Raw genomic sequence first — 17,933 nt, 5'->3', positions numbered from 1 at the left:
CTGGTTGCCATAATCTGTCTCCCGTCTTCATTTCTGAAACTGGAATCAAACCAAAGCTAAACCAGATAACAAAGACAAAGAGGGAATTCTGGTCTTTTTAAAAACCTGAAAATATCTGAATTATTCTCGAATGTTAAGTGAAAGGACTACATTTGCAGAATCATGAGATCTAGCTGCAATCCTAAACACCCAAAGGCCATAAGTTCAGATTTACATGTGTCACATCAGACAGATGCTTGCATCTGTCTCCAGTTGATGAGATGATTTGCATCCACTCGCTGTCACAGAGTGAAAATGCTGCTATGCATGAAAGTAGGCTACAGGTTTTTTTTATTCTCATCTGGTCAGTAGGATGATGAAACTGCTGGTTGTATTATCCTCTGTCCCCGCCCTGCGCTGCCTCCAGTTTGTAGGTTACTGAAAGATTTCACCACCCACAGAAAAGAAGATTAGAGAGGAATTAATGGTATTCCTTTGTCATTATAAGGACAAATTGATATTTGGTTTTAGTTCAGAGGGTGGAGACAGTGGGGAGTCAGAGCAACATGTTATGTCAGGACACATAAGCAGAGGGATGGCACAGTGACAAGCAAACTTAGCCGGGAGGATGCCGGAGCACTGGAGCTAAGCGCTAGATATCTGCACTGATGCTCACCGTGTTATGAGAGATGAGAGCACGGGATAACACAGAGATAGCATTACAGAATGAGAGCTGGTGCAACATGGACGTGTCAGTAGAGGTCCGGGACAACTGTGACATTCTTTGGGGAAGACACTAACGAAGTGGGAGGGACGTTTGGGTTCCTCTTGTATTTCCAGCTCCTGCTCAACCATGAGATTGGCCCTCCTGGCCTTAAGACTGATGTGCTTGGCCTGGCTGTGGCCTGTCACTCAGCTCAACAGCAGCACAAACAAGAGGAGACACAAGGACCTGTACATCGGAGAAAATACCAAAGTAAAGCATGGAGGGTGAGCAGGAAGCATTTCTTATATCATTCCTTGAGACACTGCACTGCTTTAGCTATTAAAACTGACCTTTTGACGTGTATGTTTGATTATTGTACATTATTTTTGCATGCTCCTTTACATTGTTGTCACAATTGTATAATTAATCTCAATGATTTCATTGATATCGTAGAGGATAAAGGTCAGAGCAGGCCATGGATCATGTGACATAGAGGTGACACTTTTTACTCAGAAACTTGGTGCTAATTGTTGCTGAACGAATACGGCTTTATTCATATCATTGAACTCTGTCGTGGTTTTTTATTCTAGGAACAGTGATCAGCTCAGTAGGCTGTCAAAAGAGGCCTAAAGATAACTTTGACCCAGTTACACGTACCAGTAGCCCGAAAGTAACAGAATTTGGGCTAAAGCTTTTAGTTTTAATCAGCGCTAAAGTCCAATTAGCCTTCACTTTCTTCACCGACCAGATGTCGCTTGTTAAAAGTGTGTGTCAGTCTTAGAGAGAGAGAGGGGAAGATGGAGAAGGAGATTTTAAGACAGCTGTCATTTGGTGATTTTTCTTTTCAAGACGAGTGGACCTTCAGATGAAAAAAATGGACAGCACCAAGTCTCTACTAATCAAATCAGAGCAGCTCCTTCGAATTGAAGATCACGACTTTGCAATGCGTCCAGGCTTTGGAGGTAAGACCATTCAGTTCAATTCAGTGCAGTTTTTGTGACATTTACAACAAAGAGCCACTTCAAGGCAAAGAAATGTACCGATTCCCTTTAATCATGGTCATCCAGCTCTTTCTGATAAACATGTGCTCTTCTGACAGCCTGCTGGGTTATGTAGGTTATTGTGGTCGTCTTTGGTATAACGCCTCAGGAACAAAAACAAAACCCTTGATGACCCAGATTGTCAGCAGCATGAGACAATGACTGCAGACAGCAGCACAGTAAAACATAATCTGTCCAGTGTTTCTAAATCTGTGTCTTTTGCAGCACGGGTTGCAATTTCAAAACAGCTTATCTTACCTTAACTCTGGCTCTCCTCTCTAACATTACAAGTTTGAGGGCTGCATTTCTCTGGAGAGAAATTTAGCAGATCAAGCTAATGGTGTAGCGGTTGTGTCAGTCCTCACACTAATTTCTCTCTGATTAATTCTACCTTAGAGGATATCCTTCAAACATTTCAGCGAATGCAGCAGACCCTCCAAATCACATTACTGTTTAAATGTACTGCTACTATAAGCAAACTATTACCTAATAAGGCTTTAATGTTAGCATTAATGCTACTGAACTTTATCCATTAGCATGACCCTTTGTCACTAAATGCCCTGAGGTCATTGTGGTAATGGAGAAGTCTCCTGAATATCAAGTTTGCTCTGCAGGTTATTTCTGCCTCTCAATCCTGAATTACCTTGGATACAGACCCTGAATTACCATGGATACAGACCCTGAATTACCTTGGATACGGACAACTGATTTGCATTGACCGATGACCCCAGTAGACTTTGCATTTGCTTCCGGTACTCGTCCGGGTTTACTCAGGTCATGTGAAGTAAAATCCTCTTATTTTTCTTGGTGCGTGCATGGATATACGTTTCACACGCTTATATTAATAGACTGAATACGGATGGACGTAATTTGATTTAATCCTAGGTTGTTGACTGCGTAACTCTTTGATTAAAAAAAAAAAGCTGATAGAGCTCCACAAAAAGGGTTTTATTGGTTTTATCAGGACCAAAGAGAATATGGAGTTATCTGCTTAGAACACTTTTTGTGTTTTCTCTTAAACTGTTGGTGTACCAAGGTAGTTTAAAGCTTAAGATTAAACACATTTATCATTGTACAGCACATCACAATGACACAGACATACGTCTTAAACCATAAAAGCTGACTGTAAGTTGCTTAGAAAAGCTTAAAGAAGCAGAAAAACACACATGGTCTGACAGACCATCAACTACAGTACAATAAAATACAATCTTATTGTTATAACTTGTGTCCTGGCATGCAGGATAGATAGAGCAGTAGCAGCAAACTCAGTGCTGTCAGTTCTAAGGTTTTCCATATGAGGACATGATCAAGAATGATCTTGTCCTAATCAGGTCTTGAACAAAAACTCAATATAAGTCAACAAAAGCAGTCTGTGGAAAAGCTAGCTTCTTACTTCCGGAGAAAATAACAGGGTGAGTAGCAGCTGGATGTTTCTAGTTTTTCCACAGAAACAATTAGGAGTTATAAGGCTATTTCTAAACAACTTAGAGTCCATGTTACAATGACAAAGATAATTCACAAGTTTAGAAATATTTTAGCTGCCAGTCTACTCAGGAATGGATGTCTGGATAAGTTCACCCCAAGGTCAGACCTCAGTTAGCATGTTAAATAGAATAGAATAGAAATAGAATAGAAAAATACTTTATTCATCCCCCAATGGGAGAAATTCAAATTAGTCAAGTAGCTCAAAAAAATGATTAATATTTACAATGATTGTATATTAACAACAACAATAATAATACCAATTCTAATAAAAATACTACTACTAACTACTACTACTACTACTACTACTACTACTACTACTAATAATAATAATAATAATAATAATAATAATAAATGACTACCGGTAAATAAAAAATCAAATAAAAAAATTAATAAAAAATAGAAATAGAAACAAAAATTGAATTGAATTGAATTGAATTGAATTAAATTAAAAAATTAAATCAATCAATCAATTTGAGAAGAACTCAGCAGTCACTGTTAAAGTTAATGAGCGTACACCAACAAGAAGCCTGAACAAGTATCGCTTGTTTGGCAAGAGAGAGTCTCTTTTCTCCTTTGTTGCCTTTTCTTTGGACAGACGAGACCAATGTGGAGATATTTGGCCATAATGCACAGAACCATGTATAGCAGTAAGCAAACCCCCGGCATATAAGGACCTGTGCAAAAGATCCTAAACACAGCAGCAAATCTACAACAGAATGAGTGAAAAAGAAAAGAATGAAAGCATAGCAGGGCTCCAGTCAAAGTCCAGACTCTTTGGGGACAAATTTAAAACATTGTAGAGAAGAGTGAGCCTTCCACACCAACGTGAGTGTCTGATAACATCTAACAGAAAACCTTTACTTCAAGTTATTGCAGCTGAAGATTATTCTACAAGCTATTCGATCATAATACAAGTTACATACACTGCATTTTAATTTAGTCATAGTTTTTGTATAATAACCAACAACACACTGTGTTAGGCCATGTGTTATTGTTCATCTGATGTCGTGTTCACCTCATTTTCAGAGCCGGTGAGGACCAGATTACGTTTTTTAATGTCCTGATACGCAGAAACCTTTCCGCTTTCTTTTTCACATGATTGTGTCTAATCCAGAAAGATGAGATCTAAAGTACATAAAAGCCTTCCATTATTATGTGGGATCTCATTTGTGCTCCATAAGTGTGTCAGTAGTGGGTTTTATGCATGAGGTACTCCAGCAGATGGACGGATGGATGATTCATGGACTACTGCTGTGAACTTTTATTCGAGTTATTTTGGAACTTGTGCAGGTTCGGCCCTCCCTGTCGGCATCGACGTTCAGGTGGAGAGCATTGACAGCATATCTGAAGTAAACATGGTATGCATCTTTGAGATTCCTGTAAATTCAAACTGTACATCTTTGTGTGTTGGTCTTGAGCACCAGTGACTTTTTGATTCTTCTGTCTCTTTTCCAGGACTTCACAATGACTCTCTACCTGAGACATTACTGGAAGGATTACCGCCTGGGCTTCCCTTCCACCAACAACAAGAGTCGGACCTTTGATTCACGCCTTGTCAAGAAAATTTGGGTTCCAGATGTGTTCTTTGTTCACTCTAAACGTTCCTTTATCCACGATACAACCATGGAAAACATCATGCTGAGGATTTATCCCGATGGCAACATTCTCTACAGTGTCAGGTAGACTACACGCCTCACCTGGGAACTCATATTTAATCTGATGACCGAAAACGTGAGGGTGACAGCCAGCTGCCCTTTTTCAATACAAAGGATGTGGTGTTAAGAATCCATACCCCTGAATTAGAGGAGATTACATCTGCTGCCAGCTCAGAGGTTTGCAAAAGCTAACAATGTTTTCCAATTTCCCGTCAGAAAAATCAGCTGGACTGCCCGCAAAATCCCATTTTTGGCTCTGAAAATCAGAGAAAGCTCACTAAAGCCAACTTTAAAATCTAATACAGCTGCCCTGCAGATAAAAAGGAGGGATGGCAGCAGTGATAATGTGTTTACTACAACTTCACTTATTCATAGCACCGCCAAACCGCTCCCAGTTAACATATTGTAATAGTGTTTGTACAGCTAATAACAAGTAGCCTGGTCAGCTGGCACAACAAGGAGCAAATACAGCTGCACTGAAATAAAGTCACCTGGTTCTGAGGTAAATGGAACGCACCATGACAATACGTTTAACAACAAATATAAACCAGTAAACTTGTGATACCTTCACCTTACCATGCCAGTGGGTTCATGTGTCTGTTTAGAGATTACATCACTCATAAAATATATTACATAAAAATACTATAAAAGAGTCAAGACAGGAAGTGCTTGTGCAATGTTCAGGATGATTTTTTTTTAATACTAAAGCATAAAAAATGTCTTGCATACCCCCAAAAAGAATAAAAAACTTGTAAATTAGCATTCTGTGGGCTGGGCTGGGCTGGGCTGCACGGTGATGTTTTGCAAGTGTCGCCTAACAGTAAGAAGGTTCCTGGTTCAAATCTCGCTGGCTCCAGCTACCCCACGACCCTGAATTGGATAAGGCGAGTGTAGAAAATGGACGGATGATATGGACTGATTCATTTTAGAGATTGTCCTGAAAATTCACATGTTGCATTTGGACAAAACCTGAAAAATGACATCCAATTCATGAGTGAATCTGTGGGTTTCTGGCCCTCACAGAGGTTTTTGGAAGCATTTAAGTGAGTCGTGGCGTTCGCACACAGTTACATTTTTAAACGATCAAATTATGCATCAACTCAGATTGTATTTGTTACAGTCAGAAATGAAGAGAATCTGATGAAAACATTAAATTAACATTATTATTCCCAGTAATCTTCTTTGCATCAGAATGCAAAGTAACAGGAGCACAAGAAAAGCATCACAAGCAGCAAATGTTCTCATTAATGCCAGCTACACCTAATTAAAGTTAGCCTACACTGGCTAACATTAACCAGCAAAGCTAGTTGTTACACCAAACCAAGTACAACAAACATGTCTTGTGTTTTATTGCGGTTGAACTCAACTGTATGTTTTTCAGGGGTCACACAGTCTTACTTCAGCCTTACAAGTGAATATAAAATAGCTCTAATTCGGTCCAAGTCAATGAGCCACATGTGTCAAGTGTGAAATGGATATGAGACGGTAGTCTGTGAGCTCTCAGGCTGGATTCATCACATCCGTTTCAGCCACAGATGCCAACAACACGGCATCCTCCCTGATGGGCCATGCTCCAAAATACACCCAATAATGACCTCCTGAAAAAACAGTTGCTGATGCTGAATGATTGCTTAAACTATGTGGATATCAATTTAACTGTGAGCTGTTTTTTTTAGGATCACTGTGACTGCTCTTTGCTCAATGGACTTCAGTAGTTTCCCTCTGGACACACAGAACTGCTCTCTGGAGCTGGAGAGCTGTGAGTATAAACTTAGAGTTGGATGTAGCCTGATTGGACATTCAGTGTTACCAGAGAAATACCTGCTTTGAAAGTGTTAAGACTTGTTTTTGCTGGTAAACGTGTTAGAGAATGCTAATGCTACAATTATATCAGTGTGTTGCACAGTTGCCATGGAGACACACACATAAACTGCATACCTGCACTTCATTAAAACCCAATAAACATCATTATGTTCTTTTTTGTAAAGAGTAAATAAGTAATAAAACTCACTTCAAATGATAAATTCTGAGGAGAAGTTTATTGGAGACTATTTTTAGTCACATTGACTTTTTAGGCAGATTTTTGGCATTATTTAGCCTGTTTCTCTCTTCAAATCTCTCTTAGTCTGCTTTAATATATCACAAGGATCCATCATGGTTCCTGATCTCAGAGGAAAGTTGCGAGTCCCTTTTCTGTGAGGTCTCTCCTCTCCTCTGAGAAACACATCCATGATTCTTCTAAGAGAGGCAAAATGTGAAGGTGTCCACCCCCCACCACCCACCCCCTTCTCTTCTCTCTTGAAGATGCTTACAATGAGAACGACCTAATGCTCTACTGGAAGAACGGGAACAATTCATTAAGGACTGACGAGATCGTGCTCTCTCAGTTTTTTATTGAAGACTTCCAGCCTTCCTTTGGGCTTGCCTTCTACAGCAGCACCGGTATGTGAGGCCTGGAGTCTTGGGGCCCTCCGAGCTGTATCCACTTTGGAAACAGCCAGAGAGCTCCTGACTCTTGATCTTTTTTTGTGAACTGAGACGGTTTAAGATATTTGTATCGTATGATATCTACTTTGACATTACATTTATTTTTGATGTCTTATAGTTGATTAAAATTCACAATCACCAAAGGTTTAGAAACAAGAAGAAAGGCATTTTCTATCTCAGACAACCTACCCTGGTTGTCCCTGTAGGAAAGGAAGAGTAGCACTAAAGTTCCAAACATTTCACCTTTTGTCTTACTTTTTTTTCGGTTAGAGTCACATAAAAGCATCAATACTTCTCAAGACAAAGCTACACCCAGCAGCTGGTTAGATTAGCAAAGGTTAATGAGTAAGCAAGGGGCAAACGGCCCCAAAGGTAACAAAAGGAGGAGGAGGAGGAGAGAGTTTGTATCTTCTACATAAACACCCCCACTAAATGAAGTCTCCTAAGATCCATTAACCTGCTGCACAGAGAACCCAAGATTAAAAATGATTAAAAGGATTAAAAAGCTGTTTATTTCTTCTGTGGGTTTACATTCCTTAAGCCTTAAGCTGTTGGACCACTTTTAAACCCTTCTAGATTTTTGTCCCAGCGTGAAATAATCTTGTGGGGGACCTATCATACTCCAAGTTGTCCTTTGCTATCTCAGTTCTAGGTTTATCTTGCATTTCCTTATTTATTCACGCTGCATATCGTCCTCTGTTGGTCTTCGTTTTGGATGACACTTGAGTTTATATTGCCCTGGTTCCCAGCCTTCCTGCCCCACCTTTCATTGTCTGCCCATATTTGCTCTGTCCTAGGTTGGTACAATCGGCTCTACATTAACTTCATCCTAAGGAGGCACATCTTCTTCTTCATGCTTCAGACGTACTTTCCTACCATGCTGATGGTGATGCTGTCCTGGGTGTCGTTCTGGATAGACAGAAGAGCTGTACCTGCCCGTGTCTCTCTGGGTACTGAGAAAGTTCATCTGGAATACATATATGTTCACATATATATATACGAATACACTGCGTCAGCAGGCTGCTGCTGCCGTTAACTCCACTGAAAGTGGGCCATTCAGACACATTTTTCCATGGAGACCTACTTCCTTTGTGAATTTCCACAAACTTTCAGACAAAAAGAGTTAATGCTGCATGCAGTGACTTGTGAGTTGAGTGTTTAGCCTTTAGTCAAGTCTGTTGCATAACCGAGAGTCAGAGCAGGGTGACAATTCTCCACCAAAGGGGTGTTTTTCTGGAGCAGTAACAGGCCATCAGCCTCATAATGTACAGGTTCTGTGTTTTAATAGGGTTTTTACAACAGTCGTGAGCAGTGAGACGAGCAGCTGTGCAGAGTGTGTTAATAAGTAGTCGCAATCACATATTCGTTTGAGCCGTTTTTGGAATCCAGGTCACTGCAAAGTCTGCAGTGTTTCAGGGTGAAGATGACTTTTTATTAGGGCTGGGCGAGTTAACTCATTATTATCGCGTTAACTCGTTAATTATTTAATGTTGATAAATATTTTATCGTGCATTAACGCAGGTTTTCTTTAATAAAAAAAAAAATTGGGGGGCTTTTGTGCCTTTAATGGATAGGAAAGTTCAGAGAAACAGGAAGCAGGGGGCAGAGAGAGGGGGAACGACACGCAGCACAGGGCCGTCTGATGCGGGACTCGAACCGGGGCCAGCTGCAGCGAGGACTATAGCTTCTTGAACATGGGGCGCCTGCTCAACCCACTACGCCACGGACCACCCCTGTTTTATTATTTATTTTATTATTGTAAAAGTCTGTTGCTCACAGGCTTTTATTTTGTAAAAGTCTGTTGCTGTCTGCTGAGGAACAGGAAAAGAAAGTAATCGGCGGATCCACCAAACATGGAGAAGGGTACGGAACTTTTACTCGGCCATTTTCATTTGAAAGTTCTTCAAGACGGCGGAGTCGACAGAACCAAAGTCATCTGTAAACACTGCCAAGTTGAATTGTCTTCTCACCGTAGTAGTTCCAGTCTAAAATATCACTTAAAGCGGAACTATGCAACTTTCAGTAATACGGGGTTTGTTTACCATGCAATACACACCCCAAAGCTGTAGGGGGAGCTCCGTAGAAAATAAGGCGACAGTCTAGCCAGACTGTCGTAAGCACAGCCCTTTTACAGACAGCCGTTCCACTTCCTATTCGCCCCATTATAAAAAATTTGGCTGCAGTTCAGTTGATTTTCTCTGGGGGCGCTGGCGAGCGAGTGCAGAATGACCATTTTCCATAGGGCTGGCGCTAATAACTCAAAAAATGTCCCCGCTAGCGACTGAAACCTGAAAATATTACTGTGATTTCTGACAGCGGGATGTAGATTTATATCAAAAGTACAATAACCTGGGAGTTATATCTTTCTGTTTTCTTACAGGTCTGGCATTTGCGAGTCAATCTCCGCTAGCATTTTGCTAACGGAATCTGATGAACGCACGGCAGATTACGACCGGCTGCTTTACGGCACTCGTCCACTGTGCCAGAGTGCTAACCTGGTGCTGCTAACAACAACCAAAGCTAAACCAGAGGCTAGTCAGAGAGTATGTAAAAGGGATGTGCTGAAATCTGTAACTATTTGAGCTAACACCTCTCTGCTAGCTCAGCGCTAGGACTGACCATGCCGTAAAGTGATGCCACATGCCTGACGTCACTCGTGAGGCAATACTGACAATAAATGTGTATTTTAAAAAGATCTAGCGAGTCTAAAAAATCAAACCAAGTGCCGTTTGAAAGGATAATTTATCCTTCCTTTAGGAAAATGAAAATAAAAAAATATAAAAAATTCTATCCAAAGCAATGGCTGGATCTAATGTGGATTTCATAGTACCACCATAGAGTTCGGCGTGCTCTGCACTGCTTCGTTGGCGCCCCTAGAGTGCAGTACCACCCGGAAATAGCCGCTAGTTTTCCCTCTCCTCATAATAGAGACTCTCTGGTCGTAAGCCCACCAGAGGCAATTTATGGTTTATTTTTCAAGACACTGGCAGAGAGTTGGAGAGCCGTCGACAGCTAATGGAGAGGGGGTGTGTCTTATCGGGCTACCTGGCTCGGCTCAGAGCCCTTTACGACCTGCCGTGAAGCAGTAGTTCTCGGCTCTCGTGTGTCGCGAGACTTCCAGAGGTAAACAAAGCACGCGGCGCCACAGGCAAAGTTGCAAGCGCTGTTTCGGTCTAGGCAGAGCTATAGAGTAATACAGAGTTGCGACACGCTTTGAAGTCGCCGCTAGGGCTGTCACGTGGTTCATGTGAGCCTCCGGAGTTCCAAACATCACAGCGCTGTCAGTCAGTTTGAACGGGTTTTAGTGGGACGGAGCACAAAAACGATAACTTTAACATTTACGACGCAATTTTCGGTAAATATTGACCCATAATGTGCATTGATCACTTCACCGACTATGTATTTTAATCAACGTTTTTCTTTTTTGGAGCACAGAGACACATTTATCACCATTTTAAATCGTAGAGGGTACCCCTGCATGCTAGCAGGGGGCAGCTACCTCGTCCTCCTTTATAGTGAATCATGCCAGTGGTCCAGCTTACCTTCAGATCTACATCCTTCAACAGAGCATGATGTTACTGTCTGTTCCCAGGATTTACTCCTGTTGTCCCAAACACTCTATCTGTAGAAGATGTCATTCAGTCTGTCTGTTCTCTCTGGTGTCAGATGGACAATGAGCCCCCCCCTCCCGCGACCCGATCGACGGATTCAGCGGGTATAATGAATGGATGGATTAAAATATGAATTTAACTTTTTTTCTGGTTAAAACCATATTAATGACAAAATAAATGTGTCAGTTGTGAAAAAAATAAACAAAACAGATTTAAACCAAACATTTTATTATAAAATGTCATCATAGAACATGTAAAACAAGCCTTAATAAAGAAGTTATTTTACTGCTATCTCTACTGTTGGGTAGATTAATCTGCAACAATGAACTGTATTTGATCAAATTCAAGGGTTTGGACATTGTAGAAAAGTTCTGAAGTCCTAATGAGGGTTGATCTATGGCAGCAGCGAGCACCACATCTGCTGACCTCCCTGACAACAACAGAGAAATTAATAAATTCATTATCACAGCTGCAAAGTCATGCTGAAAAAAACTTACTTAATTAAAGAACAGTCAGCTAATGCCTCACTATGCCAAAAATGTAGTAATTTAATCAATTTACCGGAGAAAATACGTCAGAAATACCAAAAATGTATTAAATATATAGTATTTTGGTAATGTTTTAAAACCTAACAATCAAAACAACTTTACACAATGTCACCTGACAATAAAAAGTTAACGGACTTTAGTGAAATGATCACGTTAATTACCTCACGTTAGCCTCCGTTACCAAGCTTTAAGCTAGGTCCCTAAATCCATTCCATTTTTAACATCAACATCGACATTTCATGCTAACCAAATGTAAAAATAACGATGTCTAAGAGTATACTTCTGATAGATAATGCTTAAAAATGTAAAAAAACGTTTAAAATGCTGTTATTTTATTAACTTACCAGTAATTGTTCTTGACGAGCAATTGAGGTTAACGGAGCTGCGTCCGTTGTTTGGAACTGTGGCGTCTCCGTGACCCACGTGACTTCCGCATTCCTTTCTTTCAATAGAAGTCTATGGGAGTGTCGCCACTCTCTTTTTACACCACTCTGGGTCTAGGGCCACCAGATGGAGATGGAAATGTCACCGTTTTCATCAGAAGGGGTCAGCCAAGCAATCTGATGATTGCCAAGCAATTTTATGACCATGAAAAAGTTGCATTGTGCCGCTTTAAAGGCAAAACACACGACTGATAGCAGCAAGTCATTCAAGGAAACAGACAGTGGAGCGAGGCTTCTACATAAAAACTACATAAAGATGCTGATGTTAAAAGTGTGTTTGCACAACAAATGTTATGGCACTTTCATTCATATGGCAGCACATTTAAAATAAAACTAAATGCTAAAGGCTATACACTACTTTTGAATTCATTTTTGGATTTTGCGTACAAAATGCGATTTATCGTGATTAATCAGGGAAATCATGTGATTAATTAGATTAAAAATTTTAATCGTTGCCCAGCCCTACTTTTTATAAAGTACTTTTTACTTTGTTAGTGAGGGATACATCGATTGATAAGCTTGATGTTTTCATGACTGGATCATTGAACCTGTGACTTATCACTGTTTCATTGAGGTGATTCGGATCTGCTGACCTACCTTCAGTAATACACATTACAATCCATTCAAACATCTTTAATACTGGTGCTTTGTGTATCCAGGCATCACCACGGTTCTGACAATGTCCACCATCATCACTGGTGTCTCAGCCTCTATGCCACAGGTGTCTTATGTCAAAGCCGTAGACATCTACCTGTGGGCAAGCTTCCTGTTTGTCTTCCTATCAGTCATCGAGTATGCTGCTGTCAACTATTTCACCACCGTGGAGGAGATGAAGAAACTCAAGAATGCAAAGGTCTTTCCCCTTCAGCTTCGTGGAGCGTCTTCTTTAATCTTCAGTTTGTTTAACAGAAAGTAATAACGCCCCCCCACTTTGTCTCTTTTTGCTGCTCCAGATCCCCAGCTCCTTCAATAACACCCAGGCCATGGCCTTCGACGGCTGTTTCCATGACGACGACATTGACCTGGCTTCTTTCCCAGAGGTTGCCAGCACCCCAAACACAGAGAGGAACACCCAGTCTCGAAACTCCACCGTCTCCGGACCCTCAGAGGGAACCAGGCTCCACCGCAGGAACACTTTAAGATACAACATCAGCTTCATCATGAGCAACAGCTACATGATCGACTCGTACTCCAGAGTCATATTTCCTATGGCTTATCTCCTCTTCAACATCATCTACTGGAGTATGTATGCGTAGGACGTTGACTCTGCAGCAGAATAAACTCCTTTTTGACCATTTCAAACATTATAGAAACTGTTAAAATAAACTTACGATGCTCTGTTCTGCCTGAGTATGACCTCAAGTTTGCACCATATCTGCTGCTGAGTAAAGATGTCGAGATGTTTTATATTCAAGAAGCTGGGATCAGCTGTGTTTTTTTCGGTTTGTCAGATATATACTTTTATAAGTTTTATGTTATTGCTTAATTTCACACAAAACATTGAACTCTTTAGATATTTTACAACCGCTTGTAAAATAAATCTTTGCTCTTAAGGAGGTGTGTCAGGCTACATATTTTCTGACAAAGCTTTATCTTGTTGTTTTTTCCGTCTTATGGGGGGGGGGGGTGTCACACATTTATAAAGCGACCCTTTTAGCTTTGAAACAAATAAAAGTAATGTTAAAATTAAAGATTGCTTGCCAAAATACATGGTGTGTATTCTTCAGGTCTTTTCTAATGTATTGAATGCCTTCCCTTTAAAGGAACAGTGTTGAAGTATATGAACCCCCCCTTTTTTTAAATTCTGTATTTCTTTAATGCAGCTCATCTTCATTCCTGCATTTGTGAGCACACTGGCATGTCTTGGAGTGTTACCAGCACTGAGTGCATGTTATTCAACTGATACTCACTCATAAAGGCACAGATCCAAAAGCCAAAACTCACCAAGGGCCCTTTCATGTCAACAAGAAGCAAATTTACCAGATTTATCAAAAAAACACAACATTAAAGGGATAGTTTAGCCTCTTTTGACATGAAGCTGTATGACAACCCATATTAGCAATATCAAAAATTAAAGACATGGTTGGTAATCCTGTTCAGAAACACATTTTGTAATACTGGGTGAAATGGTCCATCTATCCTGAGAGAAATCTATACAAGATGTATTTAGAAAAAGGGACGAAAATAATCAGACCTCTGTGGCAGCTGCAGGACTGAGAAAAAGCTGACCAATCCGAGATCAGCGTCCCGCTGATCTCGGATTGGTCGCCTACAAAAAACCAATCAGATGCCTCTGCTTTCTGCCTACGCCCCCCTCTGCCGGCTCCCTGCTCCATGTGCGCATGCGGTTCTACCGGCTTTGGATGAAGCACTGACGGAATGGGGAGGGGGGGTGGAGCTTAGAGGAGGGGACACTTTCGAATCTTGCTAGCTCTCTTGCTAGCTCTCTAGGATTACCTACCATAGCTTTAACATTTTCTTACCCCCTGCTGCGTCCTGTGAGCTGAGTTCCAGCCTCGTTTTGGTGTTGATGAAAGTAGTCCGGCTAGTTGGCTGGGGTTTAAAAAATAAAGCGTTTTGCTTCTCAAAACAATATGCGTTCAAAAGAGTAATACATTTGCATCACAAAATGGTTCTCCAGGAAAAAGTCAGACCTCACAATCGCTTGGCCCTATTTTCTCTCCCTTTGTATCACTGCCTGCTGTGTAGACCGTGCAGACCGAAGTGTAGACCGAGCAGTCCCCTGCTTCCGAGCAGCAAACACCGTAACAGGTGCGGCTGTCGGCAGGCGGCAGCGCGCAGTGATACGAAGGGAGAGAAAATAGGGCCAAGGAATTGTGAGGTCCGACTTTTTCCTGGAGAACGATTCTGTGATGCAAATGTATTACTCTCTTGAACGCATATTGTTTTGAGAAGCAAAACGCTTCATTTTTTTAAACCCCAGCCAACTAGCCGGACTACCTTCATCAACTCCAAAACGAGGCTGGAACTCTGCTCACAGGACGCAGCAGGGGGTAAGAAAATGTTCATAAAGGATGTTGCTAATATGGGATGTCATACAGCTTCATGTCAAAAGAGGCGAACTATCCCTTTAAAGGAGCTCTAATTACTGCAGAACTTGAGGTTCGGCCTTGGCTTTGAAAACAGGATGGAATCCGTCTTTGATCTTCATCAGCGCCTGAGGAAAACGCCTCCTCGGATGTTCAATGAGCCGCTGGTATCCAACACCTGCTTACTAATTTGGTCTTGGCAGGTTGCAAACATTAGTCAAAGTGACCTCCTAGAATGAAAGCTTTGCCTCTGATTGTGACGCCTTGGTAAGATCCACAACAGTCAGAAAACAGGACATTTTTATCTGTAAATATCTCAGCTGGACATACGTGACTATCCTTGGAAAATCTATTCTAATAACGATACATGTGTGGCGATTAAATAATGAATGCAGCGCTGATTCGATCTCATTACATAACAGCCACACCTCATATACTCTGATCAATTTTTAAATTGATTTATGTAAAGCAGACGAGGAAAGAAGAGATTAGCCTACATGCTATGAAGTCAGTCAGAGATGGTTGCATAATGTGTGGTAACAGAGATGATTCCTATCCTCCACCATAGAGCGGATGTGACTGCTGCAGCACGGTGAGAGTCGCAGTGAAGGAATATGAAGAATGCTGTCAAGCTGAATTTCTGGATCACACCAATCTAATGAAGGGATTTGCAGGAGCTTTAGCAGAGTTGGTGCATGACCAAACTCAGAAGGAATTATCTTTGGATATCGGTCTGCATCCACAAACTTAACCAACCAGGAATCACGTTGATTTGTGGTATTTTTAGGGTATTTCAAGGGGGGAAAGACAATTTTTAACTAAGAAACAAAATTAATCCCAAACATCTATATGTTTAGTATGAGGCTACGATCAGGCTGAAATGATTATTCTCATTTTTTTCATTTCCTCGGAGCAATAATAATCAGAATCAATGTTTTTTTTCACAGATGGTTGGCGGGACACTTCATGGTAAAAGTAATCTCACAATACGTACTTTGTTTTAGCTTTAGATAACTAAACCAAGTTTTAGGTTGGATCACTTCCACTAATGTTTGATAAAACAGAGCATATTCAGTGAAAAACGTGTTAAATATCTTTACAACACAGCCATCGTCTTTATGGACGCCATTTTCAACTATTTGCATGGAGGTCTCATATTCTACAAATTAACACAAACACAGTAACATATTATTACTGGCTGATTTCAAACAAGGTAAACGACAGGAGGAAATAAGGCTTATTTAGCATTGGAGGTTTTTTCAGATCCTGCTTCTGTCCACTCAAGAGCACAAACATTCGTCCCAGATAGTAAAGTAACACAAGGTTTACTCTTCCTAAGCTGCTCGCTGTATAAAGCCTGATTTCTTTATTCCCAACATGATGGTGTCACTACCTGGGCTTTAAGAAAGCAGTGAAGAGGTTCCAAAATGTGAGGCCGGGCAGATTGATGGTGGAGTAATAAGTGACACGACACAAAAAAAGGACATAAAGCAGGTTGTCCGAACACCTGTAGGCGAGCAAACATTTGAAAAAGAGTTCGAAACAAACGGTCACCAAACAGGCAAAACAAAATGAGAAGATCTAATGAATGGAAAAGGGTTGATTAGGAAAGTTAACAGGTGAGCTGGTGGGCTGATCAGGCTGTAAGATGAGTGACACCTGGTGGATAAAGAGGAGTAACGCATAGAAAACAACACGGTTCAGGTGAATAATCTATAACTTTTAAATCCAACAGACAAAGATTTCATTACATTTTTCTTTAGGTTTCAGATTTACCGACTGCACCAGTTAAATGAGCAATAGGGTCAAAGTTCAATGTGCAACCCTGTGATCAGGTATTGTGTCTCTGCTGGAGGCACGTGTCACAGTGATCACTCTGTAAGGGCAGCAGCAGTTCACACTTTCGCATCTTTATTTATATAAAGACAAGGCATTTAAAAGAACAGCATAAAGCAGCATAAAAACAAGCAATTTAAAGAGAATAAAAAAATAGAATAAAAATCAAAACACACAGTTAAAAGCAATCAAAGAACAGGGGGAAAATATATATATATATAAAACAATTAAGAGTATTTACAGCACTATGCTTTAAAATTATTTAAAGGAACTCAACCATAAGCACACCGAAAGAGAAATGTTTTTAACCTGGATTTAAAAGTGCTCACAGTTGGGGCTGATGTAAACTGTAAGGTGTGGAATTCAGGGAGTTTCTGCACATGTTTGGATCATTTTAGATCTATACCAGTTGCACTATGTATCCTATTCTCCATTTAGATGAATAAGTTTTCTTTATCTTTTTATTAGACTTTTTATGAATAATAAACCCACCCATGCTTTCCTGTAAGGAGGCTGCAGCCACCTGCATTTTCTGCTCACGATACTAATTCATTTTAAATGTTTAGAACAACCTTTTAACTTTGTAACTGCCCATCTAAGGGCTTTTTAATTAGCATTTGTTAAAATGTCAGCTTTCAGGCCTATGCCTATGCCGCTCCTCCTGTGTGGGCTGTTTGCCTACTTAAATACAGATTTAAAGCCACAACATTGAATGAAAGGGAAATGTGTTTGTTATTTCTGTGAGGCTCTTCTCATTAACACTCCTGAAAAACAGGTGTAAAACACGACTGACATCTTAGCTCCTGCTCTTTTCTATGTCTCTTAATGCCAGGGCTGTTTGAGCTCTGCGGTGCTACCCTGTGAACACCGTCTGTGGCACACTGACATGCTGAGGACACACCCTGAGGCACACCTCGGAATGCAATTCACTTCCCTTCTGAAAAGCTATAAGGAACTTTGTTTTGTTGAATCAGAGAACAATAGGCTTTATTTTTACCTTTTGTTCAAACATGTTCCTCTTCATGTGATGGATTGTTGGGACCAGTCATCGAGCCAGACATGCTTGAGCTACAATGAATGCTAGTGACGTCAG

The 17,933-nt window shown here is 40.7% G+C and overlaps 1 protein-coding gene across 1 annotated transcript; it reads left to right on the top strand.

Moving 5' to 3' along the window:
- Positions 1 to 832: 832 nt before the first annotated feature.
- On the top strand, positions 833 to 13,210 carry gabrr3a (gamma-aminobutyric acid type A receptor subunit rho3a). Its single transcript, XM_075487149.1, has 9 exons — positions 833 to 969; positions 1,535 to 1,647; positions 4,501 to 4,568; positions 4,666 to 4,889; positions 6,542 to 6,624; positions 7,170 to 7,307; positions 8,150 to 8,302; positions 12,614 to 12,807; positions 12,908 to 13,210. The coding sequence occupies exons 1-9, from the start codon at positions 833 to 835 to the stop codon at positions 13,208 to 13,210; spliced, it is 1,413 nt and encodes a 470-aa protein (XP_075343264.1).
- Positions 13,211 to 17,933: the final 4,723 nt, after the last annotated feature.

This window comes from Odontesthes bonariensis, chromosome 16 (assembly GCF_027942865.1).
Source record: "Odontesthes bonariensis isolate fOdoBon6 chromosome 16, fOdoBon6.hap1, whole genome shotgun sequence".
Classification (NCBI taxonomy): domain Eukaryota; kingdom Metazoa; phylum Chordata; class Actinopteri; order Atheriniformes; family Atherinopsidae; genus Odontesthes; species Odontesthes bonariensis.
Note: the sequence above shows the minus strand (reverse complement) of the source record. Positions and strands in the feature narration are given on the sequence as shown.